We start from the raw sequence: 12,242 nt of genomic DNA on the forward strand, positions 1-12,242 counted from the left end.
TAGAAGTATATTAAAAAAAAACATGATCCAGTAAAATCTGCACCGGAAAATACTAATTAAATAAAATAAACCATATGAGATCCTGTTTCAATCCTCAGCACCATAAAAAACAAAACACAAATATAACCTTGTAAGTAGTAAATCCTTATTTTCATAGAAGTTCTAAATAAGGGACATATCTTGTTTGGAACTCAGCAAAAGATGTAACCTGCTATGTATATTACTTTGAATCCCTGAGAGACATGAGATATTTTAATTTACCTCTAAAACATTTCTATAATACAGTACAGTATTATTATACTGTTGATATTTCTGGAATCCCAGTACAATCTTGGAAGGCTTTCTTAAACCAAAAATGAGCAAATACTTAGTTTACTCCCCTGGATATCCAGATGCTGCATTTCTCTGAAAATAAGACCTAACCAGAAAATAAGCCTTAGCATGATTTTTCAAGGTGGTCTAAATATAATCCATACCCCCCAAATAAATCTCAGTTAAGACTGTCAGCCAGCCAGACACATTTAGTACTTCCATTGCAACAAATGCCAGACATTCTGATTATATGGTAATATTAATATATAAGTAAATATAAATATTGACATTAATACATAAATAATAATATAAATTATAATCAAATATTTGTAAATATCTAAGCAGGCATCTCTGGACTAGAGGTGAACACCTATGTAAACAGATAAATTCCAGACTTATTGCTGAATGACCAACCAGAGTACAGACACAACACATGAATAATGTGCACACTTGACGAGTGGACACTGTTGTGCCTCATATGAATCTTCATAATTCGATACATAGTGTGCTGTAATAAACAGGCTACTTGGACAAGAGTGCCCATGTAATGAGAGCGTCACTGCTGGACATGAGAGACTGGGGCCAATAGAGCTTCAGAATATGGAGTTGCAAGAAATTCAGGCCAGAATTAAGGGTTTGAAAAATTTTGATGATGTTTCAAAAAATGACATGACTGTATATGAACAGATTTTTGTTGTTTTTGTGTTTTGTTTTTTAAGACAAGGCTTTGCTATGTAATTCAGGCTGGCCTGAATTATACTCATAATGTTGTCCAGGTTGCCTCAAATTCGAGGTGATCCTCCTGGTTCAGCCTCCCAAACGCTGGGATTACAGGCGTGTACCACTATGCTGGGCCAAATTATTATTATAAAAAATCAGCACATGGAAGCATTTCTGGAATCCCAGAACTGTGGGAAGTTGAGGTAGGAGGATCACGAATTTGTGCCTAGCCTGGGCAACTTAGTGAAACCCTGTCTCAAAAAAATAGATCAGGAGTCAGGTATGGTGGCTCGTACCTGTAATCTCAATAGTCTGGGGAAACTGAGGCAGAAGGACTGCAAAGAGTTGGGAATATAACCTTGACTGAAGGTCTTGGCTTCAAACCCCTGTACTACACACACACACACACACACACACACACACACACACACACATATGATAAAACTAGCACAGGCTCATTATGAAATAAATTTCCTATAATCAACTGCATATAGCCATTATCAACATATTGGCTTCTTTTATTTTAAAAAATTAATGTGAAAACATATTTACACATTAAATACTTTTCATTAATGAAGTAATTCAGAATATTACAAGACTGCAGATAACTTAAGCAGCTGAAATGAAACTGTGGATAAGGAAAGACTATTGTTAGACTGACACACACCAAAAAACAGATTGACAAACATTTATTTTTCTTACTGAGAGAACAGAGATCCCCTATAAGTAAATATTTATTATATTTAGCTCCTACTTTTTTCTTTAACCAACAACATTTTTCTTTTTATGATGGGATCTTGCTAAGGCCTCAAATTTGGGATCATGTTGCCTCAGTTTTCTGAGTAGCAGAGACTACAGGAGCATGCCACTGTGCCTGGCTTCTTTAACCAAGTCGATGGAAACATTTCTAAATTGTATTACGTATTTTTCTAGGTTTTTCAAAATTGAGTAACCGAATATGCATATTCCTTAAGATGAACATACAAATTATGAAAAATGATGTTCCTTGATTTACATTGAGGTTATAGCCTGATGAACCCACCATGAGTTGAAAATATCTTGTCAATAATACATTAATACACCTAATGTACTAAACATCATAGCTAACAGTAGTCTCTCTTTATCCACAGTTTCATTTCAGCTGCTTAAGTTACCTGGAGTCAACTGTAGTCCAAAAATAATAAATGGAGAACTATAGAAATAAACAATTTACAAGTTTTAAATTATGTGCCATGCTGTATATCAGGAAATCTCTCATTGTCCTATTCTGTCAGTTCTCTTTGTTCAGAGTATCTACCCGTATATACTACACACTCATTACTCACTCAGTAGCTGTCTTGGCTATTAGGTCAACTATGATAGCACTGTGGTAGGGCATTTGTGTTCAAGTAATTCAAATATTACTTAATAATGATCCCAAAGTGTAAAAGTACTGATGATGGCAATTTTCTTGAAGTATATTTTTAAAATTGCTTTATTATTAATTACTATTTATCTCTTATTGCCCCTACTTTAAAAATTAAACCTCATCATGTACATATGAGAAAAATCATAATGGGTTTGGCACTGTTGTTTCAGATATCCACTAGGGGTCTAGCAACACACGTCCCCATGGGTACTATGGTACTAATATAGTCTGTATAATATTGGACATTTACCCTTGTGATCACAAGACTGATGCAGCTGCAGCTCAATGCCACCTGAGAAATGACAAATATAAAAATTCTAGAATGAGAATAAAAGGCCTTGCCGTTTTCTCTTAAAAATAGCTCATTATGGACCGGAGGTTTAGCTCAGTGGCATAAGTGCTTGCCTGGCAAGCATGAGGTCATGAGTTCAATCTCTGGTACAAAAAAAAAGGCACACTACAAGATGATGTTTTTATCAATTCTTTGTTGAGTATAGAATTAAATTTCTAATAGGCTAAGCATCATGTTTAACTTTACAAATGTACATCATGTGACACGCTCTGAAGCATTAACAACTTTCAAATATCTATAACAAAAGTCAAATGGGATAGGAAATGTGACTGATAATTTTATAGTTCAAATAAATAATATAAAAACATTTAACTAAAAAATAATAGAAGTTCTTTGACTTACCCAAGCAGTGTGCTCCTTCAAATAACAACCTTTGTACTCAATGGTATTAGGGTGCTTCAACTGTCGTAAAAATTTAACTTCCTTAAGAATATCATGCCATTTCTATTGACATCAGAGAAGAAACATTTTAATATTTAAAGTGAAAATAATATTTTATCATCAAGTACATATATACTTTCTGTTTTCTTAAATTGATATGAGGTACATAGCAATGAAGAAACTATCTAAACTTGTGGGTTTTTTTAGTTTTGAGTATATTTAAATGCAAATTTGTCACTAGATATTAAAACCACTACATGTGTCTCCATTCTGTGGTGGAAAACAGGTGACTGAGCTGAAATACTGGCAACTTTTACTATATACTCCAAAAGAAGGGGAAAAAAAGAGATGTGATAAAGAAGTGTTTAAAAATATCATGAATGTCTTTTTACGATAAAGTTTTCTTTTGTTGGCACACAATAACTATATGCATTTTGGGGTACAGTGTAATGTCTCAGTACAGATATATCTGGTGAATTTTTCAAACAAGCTAGTTAGCATAGCCGTCATCTCAAACATTTATCGTTTTGTAGTGAGAACACTGTCATATTAACTTACTTATGTCAGTTGAGGCATACAACTGTCTTGTCTTACCTCATGTGACTGCTTCCCACTGTATGACATTTTCTTAACTGCCACCACCTCATTGGTGTGAGCATTTGTGGCCTGTGTTAAAAGGGAAGAAAAAAAGAAAAAGAATTGATTATGTTTCAATTAGTTTAATTTCTTTCACTAGAGACTCTTTTCTGTTGGTCCTGGAGGATGAACCCAGGGCCTTTGCACTGCGTTACCTCCCCAGATCTTTTAGTTTTTATTTTGAGATAGGGTCTTCCTTTTCTTTCCTTTGCTTTTTTCTTGAGACAGGATCTTGCTACACAGACTGGTTTTGAATTCAGTATGTAGCCCAGGTGGCCTTGAACTCAGAGCAGTCCTTCTGCTTCAGCTTCCCAAGTGCCAGGATTACAGGTATGCATCATCATGTCCGGCTAGAGGTAGGATCTTTCTAAATCATTAAATTGTGCAGACTGGGCTCATACTTGAGAATCTGCCTCAGCCTCCCAGGGTGTGGGCCATCAAACCTGGTTTAACTAGAGACTTTTAAAATAGTATTCTTATACTTTAGTATCACCATACAAAGATGCTCCAACTTTTGATAGGACAGACATTTCCACCTCACTTTTAAGGAAAAGCTTTGCTTTATCCATTACTGTGTATACTTGTAAAGGTTGTAACAAAAAATAAAAGGATTAGGGCTTATAAAATATATGCAACCAAATGACAATAACAAAAGACCAATTTTTGAAATATCTATACTAACTTCACAGTATAGAATGTCTACCAATAAAAAATGTCTACCAATTAAAAGGATGTGGTTACATAATGAAATAATCATTAAAAATGAGGTAATTGGTATGTAACAGGCTGCCATGGAAAGATATAAAAATATCAGCAAGAAACAAGCTGTATACTATAATCCTATATTTTCAAAATAATGTGAGTAGCACATGTGTAGAAAAAATTATAAAAGAATGCACATACCAAGATACTTATCAATGCTAATGCCTAGGGCAGCGCTTTCCAAAAGAACTTCCTGGGATGACGGAAATGATCCTATCTATGCTGTCGGGGTATATATAAAATGTGGTTAATGTGAATGAGGAACTGATTTTAAATTTTAATTCAATTACATTTAATTTATGCCTAATGGTTACTGTATTTAACAATGCCAAGAAGGTAAGAGTAATCCTAAAATCCTTTCACTTTTTCACTTTTAGCATAATGTACTTTATAATAATGTGTTATCTATACACACACATTTATGTACATTATTTGTGTGTATTTTCATCTATGCATTGTCTCATAATTGTCTCTACTTGCCTTTATCATATCCAAGATATAAGTTCATTGAAAGCACACATGCAAATACTAGTTTTTCTTTTCCATTTACTTGACACTTAACTAATTTTAGAAAAATAAATATAAGCCATTAAAATATTATCTAGCTTTGGCTTTCTTTTAATAGGGCTCTGGTTGAGTGCTACATTCTTGACATAAATAAAACTGTATGATTTGTTATTATGGTGGAACAACCAATAAAGTTGTAGCAATGGTTCTGAGGTAAAAGACTACATTTACTGGCTGATAAAATCAGGTCAATGGCACATGTCTGCAATCCTAGCACTCAGGTTGCATAAGCGCCTGCCTTGCAAGCAGGCAGTCGTGAGTTCGATACCTGGTACCAATAAAAACGAAAAAGACAAAAAAAAAAAAAAAAGAAGATGGCTGTGAGGTTGAGGCCAGCTTAGGCCACGTAAGTGAGTTCAAGGCCAGCTTGCATTACACAGAGAGAGCCTGTCTCAAAAAAAAAAAAAAAAAAAAAAAAATCAGGTTAAAATTTTAGAGAAAAACTCATGATCATTTTCCTAAGTTTCAACTAAAGAAGCTCCTTAGGTACATAACAAAGGTTTCTTATGACAAAAAAATTAGTTGAAGCAAGCAACAATAATTTACTGATATAAGAACAATTTAATCTCAGATTCTTTTTTTGGGGGGGGGGCAGTTTGCAGCCTCTTGAACTTGCAGCAATCCTCCTATCTCAGCCTCCTGAGTGCTGAGATTACAGGCATGCACCACAATGCCTGGCTTAAACCCCAGATTCTAAATGAATGCCAAGAATATATATATATATAAAATCTGCTGTAGTTTTCAAAATTAAGAAACCTCCATGAAGGAATTTTTTATTTTATTTTTTAATTTTATTAAGGATAAAAAGAAAAAAAAACCGAAAAAGGGTACAAGTTATACAGAATTTCAGAAAGAATAAACAGTAGGGAATCACTAGTTAATATATTACATATTGTTATCTTAGAAATAGTTGTTCAAGTTACAAAATTAACGCATATAAAGTGGACTTTCAAACAGTGAGACTGCAAACAGTTTTGTTCAATGATCCAACAAAACTCAGTAATATGGTTATCTATCTTACACACTTAAATATATATGCAGTTATATCCTTTAGAGCCACTTTCTATTCCTCTCTTTTGTACAATGACAATTACACATTTTGGGTTTTATATCTCCCACAGTTATTACTTTTTTTTTGAAGGAATTTTTTAAAAGGTTGTGTACAGATTATGAAAGCACAGAATGATTTATGTTAAAAAATAGAAATCTTGGGCTAAGGATATATCTCAGTGGTGTGGAGTGCTTGATTAGCATATTGGAGGCCTTTTCAATACAGAAAACGAACAAACAAATATCTGTCACATTGTTCTAGCTTTTAAACTTTAATGCTAAGACTGTTCTTAAATGACAGCAACAAAGGATAGGTGATGTAAATTCAGCATTATAATAGGGTGAAAGGGACTATATTTGACAAAAGGATATTTTGGGCATACATTTATGTACTGTGCCATCAAAGAGCCTGGAGAAGATCTAGAAAATAATGAATGAAGAATTTTAACCTATGATGAGGATATTTATATTTACATTTATATTTATGTTTTTGGTGCTGAGGATTGAACCCAGAACCTCATGCATGATAAACATGTACATTATGACTGCACTAAACCCCTAGCACTTAAAAAAAATCTTAATCTTTATAAAAATTTTAAAAGTCCAACAAATAGAACCAGGAAGTATTATATAATTATTTTTAAAGGTTATTTATAATTGATGCTATTTGGAACTACAAACATGAAAAAATAGTAGCCTTTATATACAAACATATTTCTTACATTTTCAGAGTTATCACTAATTAGAACTTCACAAATCCATTTGCTTCTACAACCTATCTACTGCTATAGGACAATTTGAAAAATATTTCCATGTGGATTTTTCTATAGACATAGAAAGCTATACATGCAGTTTTATGTTAGTTACGAGTCAGAACAAGTTACACAGAAGCTAAGAAAAAAAAATCAGTGTTCTAGAACAGAGAAAGGAAACTGTCAATGAGGTCTCTGCTTTCCAGAGGTTTGTACTGTATTTTGTCACTACCTCTAACATGTACAGTTTTATCCTTAATATATACATTCATGCTACGTGTTTTCAACAGTCTCATTCGTTGTTAGCAAGATCACTGATTCAAAAAATGTTTAGTGAGAGCTTATTGTTTACTATATTTTCTTAATTTTTCTCCAACTATGGCTTTTGTTGCTTTATAAAGGGATATAAAACAGAAGTTTTTTGTTTTGCCTTATTACGCCTCAACTAAAACCAAAAGACAAATACAGTACCCTAGAAGAACAGACCCGAGGTATGTGCTTTAGGTGGATTATGGATGATATGTTAAACTAATTAGAGGAGCACTAGAAGCCTATAAATTTTATAGTGTTTGAGTATAAAAATGAGCACACTCAGGCTTCTCTGTTCTTTAATATAGACTTTCTTACCATCTCATTTAGTAATGCCTAATTTCTGAGTTACCTATGGAAATCCAAATGCATATAGATATTTCAAGTTAATGCTTTCTATTTTCTCTAATATAATATATGCTCTCAGTTGACTGATGCTATAAAAGCCCTAGATGCTTACAATTCAACTTAAGCCCCTCTCCCTGATCTTATTTGAATAAAAACTAGAAAGATACTAACAGAATTGTAGTAGAATTCAGGTACAGAAACACTGGTTGCTATACTCTGGTCTTTATGCTTGTGAGCATGTCTAAGACTCATGAAAAATACTAATGAGCAGTACCCGTTTGCTGACTCCCTAATTCAGTCACTTAACAAATATGTATCATTTACAAATTGTCAGACATTGGAATAAGTGTTAGGAATAGAATTGTAAGTAAATAAATAAGCCTAGTACCTATTGTCCCTCTAGTAAGAGAGACAGTAAGAAAAATAAAATCATAACAAATTTAAAACTGCAGCTACAAAGTAGGGTACGTGTCCTAAGAGAACCAAAAATGGAGGCTATAACCCAGAGGCCAGAAAGCCTCTCCGGAAGGAAAAAGGTGTAAACTGACAGTTGTAAGACGAACGTGAGTGAAGAAGATGAAGATAGATGGGAAACATTCCACAGAGAGTAGTTTATGGAAGAGCCTATGATGGATAATAAAAGAGAGCAACTAGAGCTTTGGCAATGAGAGAGGGAATCAGTGTTCAGGTGTATGTAGGGACCATGTTGTGAAGAACCTTGTAGGCTGATTATTGTAAGAATTTTAGTCTTAGCCTTAGAAAAGGCTAAAGGCTTTATTGAAAAATGGGAGCATGATGAGACTTACATATATTTTTTCAAGTTCACCAAAATAAGGTCTACAGGGCATGGTGCATGAATAACAAGAGAAAGACTCTACTAAGAGTCTACTAAGAATCTACTAAGAGTGAGGTGAGTGTATCATTGTGGCAAGTGTGAAAATCAAGTTTTAGAACATTACCTCTCTGTCCATTACAGATAAAAGTCAAAGTTTTAAAAAATCTTATATTAAGGTGCCAGCTACTTCCCTTTTTAATTTGTGTGTTCTTATGGGTGTATGTGGGCCTGGCTTATTTACTGTTGCATGAAGGCAATATAGACTTCTGGCATCAGGCGACTTGTGGTTCTTCCACAGATTCAAAATGATCATGAAAGGTAAACATTTTGAATGGATGTTGGGTGTCGAGGTAGTCACAACAGTGCAACTCAAGGCTTATGTAAATAGATAGGACGTACCTAGCCCAAAGTGCAATCATTACATCTTCTGAAAGGTAGATCTCATTTTGCACTTGTTACATATGGTAGTCTTCATATGCTTCAAAGCATGCTTGGCTTCTTGTCTTCCTAAAAATTAGAAATCTGAAAAGGGTCTGGCTGCTATCTATCTATCTATCTATCTATCTATCTATCTATCTATCTACTGGTACTGGGAATCGAACTCATGACCTTGGGCATTCCAGGCAGGTGCTGTGCTGCTCACCAAGAAAGACTCATTTGAATAAATTAATTATAAAGTAACAAAAGAAAAGTAAGAAAAGATGACTGAAGAATGAATCTGTGAGCAAAATAGATAATAAAAGAATACATACAAATGTTTCCATTATTTTTAAAGAAATTTCAAAACTAGAAAAAACCAAATTACATTGTTTAGGGGTACAAAGTTAGCTGGGTTAAATACAAACACAAACAAGAACCTGGTCACCATAAAAAGCAAGATAGTGGATACTTCTCAGCGGAGAGAGAGGCTTGTGGCTGAGAAGGACAACACTAGTTCTGGAGTACAGTAGTATTTGATTTCTTGACCTGTAGTATTTACACAGGGATTTAGCTTTTAGTAATTCTTTAAAGTATATTTTGATTTTTTGTTTTTGTTTTTGTAGTGCTGGGGATCCAACTCAGTGCCTTGGGCATGGCAGACAAACAACTCTACAATCCAGTCCAATTATATATTAACATATATGTGTGTATTATTCACATTTATTTATGTATATGTTTATAATTAAAAATGCTTTTTAAAAAAGATCTACAAAAAAAGATCTCTGAATGAAGAAGACAGGACTTTGGACTACCAAAGTTATTTTGAGACCAAAGAGTAACATGGAAAAGAGCGATAAATTGAAAACTATCTCCTTTTCAGCCCTGGAAAGCCAGTTAGCGACAGAATGTATTGAATAGGGGCTGAGTATGAGATGGGATGAGGAGAAATAACACTGATGCTGAGCCAGATACTGGGGATGAGAGAGAGCGCTCAGAGGCAATCCCGAATGAAGGTCTAGCTACAGAGGCAAGAAATAAAATTTCATCTCAGGGACAAGTCCTACCCAGGGAGAACTTAAAGGATCACTTGAAAGGAAGAGTCAAATATGTTTTGATAATGAAGGTTATTTTATTTTATTTATTTTGCAGTGCTGGGGTGGAATGTAGGCCTCGGCCTTGAGCTACACCCCTAGACCTTTCCATATCTTACTCTGAAGCAGGGTCTTGCTAAGTTGCCCAGGCTGGATTTGAACTTGCAGTTCTCCTGCCTCTGTCTCCCAGAATGCTGGGATAATAGGCATGTGCCACCATGCCCACTTTAAGAAGTTATTTGATAACAGACTTGGAGAAGAAATAGGTAATTATGAGTATTTTACTATTTAATAGACTACTACTCTTCATTAATTTATCGGTACATTTTAGGTATACATAATGATCACATTCTTTTTTTTTTTTTGTCTTTTTTGAGATGGGGTCTCGCTATGCAGTTCAGGCTGACCTTGAGCTCACTTTGTAGCCCTGGCTGGTCTCGAACTTGCAATGATCCTCCTGCCTCAGCCTCCTGAGTGCTGGGATTACAGGCATGAGCCACCACGCCCAACTACTGATCACATTCTTTATAGGAAATTTGTACTCATACATGATATAACTTGGTTCTTTCTTTCCTTTCCATTTCCCTACCTTTCCTTCAACCTTCTTCCTCTCCTTATTTATAAAAGCTTTGTTTTCATCTTTTTCTTCTATTTTTATCACTTTTCTCCCTTCCTTCCTTTCCCCCTCCAAGACTACTACTCTTTTTTTTTTTTTTCTGAGACAGGGTCTCGCTATGCAGTTCAGGCTGGCCTCGAACTCACTTTGTAGCCCAGGCTGGTCTCAAACTCGCAATGATCCTCCTGCCTCCGCCTCCCGAGTGCTGGGATTACAGGCATGAGCCACCATACCCGGCTAAGACTACTACTCTTAAAGAAATATTTATTACTTTGATGAAGCAAACTTTTAAGGCCATTTAGAATAAAGAACTATATTTTATGCAGCTAATTTCAGGTAAGTGAGATGTGCTTACATTTCAGTTATTTCTTTTTTTCATCAGGAGACAGTCACATATCCTTGGGATTGAAGCTGACTAGCCTTATACCCCTTAACCTAAAGTAATAACTTGACATTAATGTTACTAAAAATATTAGTGTATCTCTCTGAATACCTGTCGGTTTATCTGCTTATCTGTCCATCCAATATTTATCAAAATCCTAGTCCTGTATTGTTAGACATTACATTAGATCCTGGAGCTACAGCAATGAACAAGAGAGACATAACCTCTATCCTCATGGTGTGTGTTATTTAGGAGGAGGAACATACAGTAAGAGTAAAAATCAAGTTGTTTAATTATAGCTCTGATAAATGAAGCAAGTGGTATGAGATCATAAGAGCCCCAATTTACTAGCAAGAGATTTCAATACTGTAGAAGTAACAACTGAATCAAAACTATAGCATGAAGAAGGGTTAGGCAGGGCTAGGGATGCAGCATGCAGAGTCCTCTACAGAAGAGGGACTAGCGCACATCCAGGCCATAAGGAGGAAAGAGGAGACATATGGGACTCAACTTCAATCTTAAAAAATTTATTGTGATTTATATATACCACAGCTTTGAACAAGGCCTAAGATTCTGGAACTGGCCCTTTAGAAGTGATTATTTGCTTTTACAGAAGACATCATGTAATTGATAGAACAAACACTAAAATTAGGTGAATTTTACAAGTAAGAGCTATGGGTACAGAATTGTAAGAGTTCAAATTTTCTTAATCTCATCTACATAAATAACTCTTTTAAAATTACTTACAAAATAAACTGCCCCAAAACTTCCATGTCCAATTTCATGCAAATCAATAAAAACCTCTTCAGGATCATCTTTGTAGAACAGATCAATAAATTCTGCGTCCTTTGGTACTCCTTTACGCATGATGACCAGTATTGTGAGTGGTTTGCTTTTTGATATCCTAGTCAGTTCTATCTCACATTGATGAAAAAAATTTTTTTTTGTTAAATCTTCAGTACCTGTAGAAAAATAAAGATTCTCATTAAATTATTTCTAATACATCTTGTTTGGTGGCAATATAAATACAAACTGAAACTAAAGGGCATCTCAATCTTACAACTTAATATTAAAAAGATGAGTAGCCCCAATGAAATATGAGCACACAGGATGTGAATAAATATTTTTGCAAAAAAAAAAAATACAAATGGGATTAACACATCATTGGTGATTAGAGAAATGAAAATTAAAATCACAAAAAGATATTATTTCATGCTCACTAAGATGGGTATAATTAGAAGATTAAGGTTCAGTGGGATGTGCAGAAATTAAGACCCTCCAACACTGTGGGCAGGCAGGTA

The 12,242-nt window shown here is 34.5% G+C and overlaps 1 protein-coding gene across 2 annotated transcripts in view; it reads right to left on the minus strand.

Moving 5' to 3' along the window:
- The window catches only part of Taok3 (TAO kinase 3), a 171,112-nt gene that overhangs the window by 75,228 nt on the left and 83,642 nt on the right, over positions 1–12,242 (minus strand). For both annotated transcript variants that reach the window (XM_013141872.3, XM_013141873.3), the window contains exons 3-5: positions 11,689–11,903; positions 3,768–3,839; positions 3,135–3,236 (exon numbers count right to left, since the gene is read on the minus strand). In XM_013141872.3, the coding sequence (XP_012997326.1) occupies positions 3,135–3,236; positions 3,768–3,839; positions 11,689–11,808 (294 nt within the window). In that variant the 5' untranslated portion in view covers positions 11,809–11,903. The remainder of the gene's footprint in view (positions 1–3,134; positions 3,237–3,767; positions 3,840–11,688; positions 11,904–12,242) is intronic.

This window comes from Cavia porcellus, unplaced genomic scaffold (genome assembly GCF_034190915.1).
Source record: "Cavia porcellus strain 051 isolate PalLab524CR breed Dunkin Hartley unplaced genomic scaffold, mCavPor4.1 scaffold_16, whole genome shotgun sequence".
NCBI classification, from domain to species: Eukaryota; Metazoa; Chordata; class Mammalia; order Rodentia; family Caviidae; genus Cavia; species Cavia porcellus.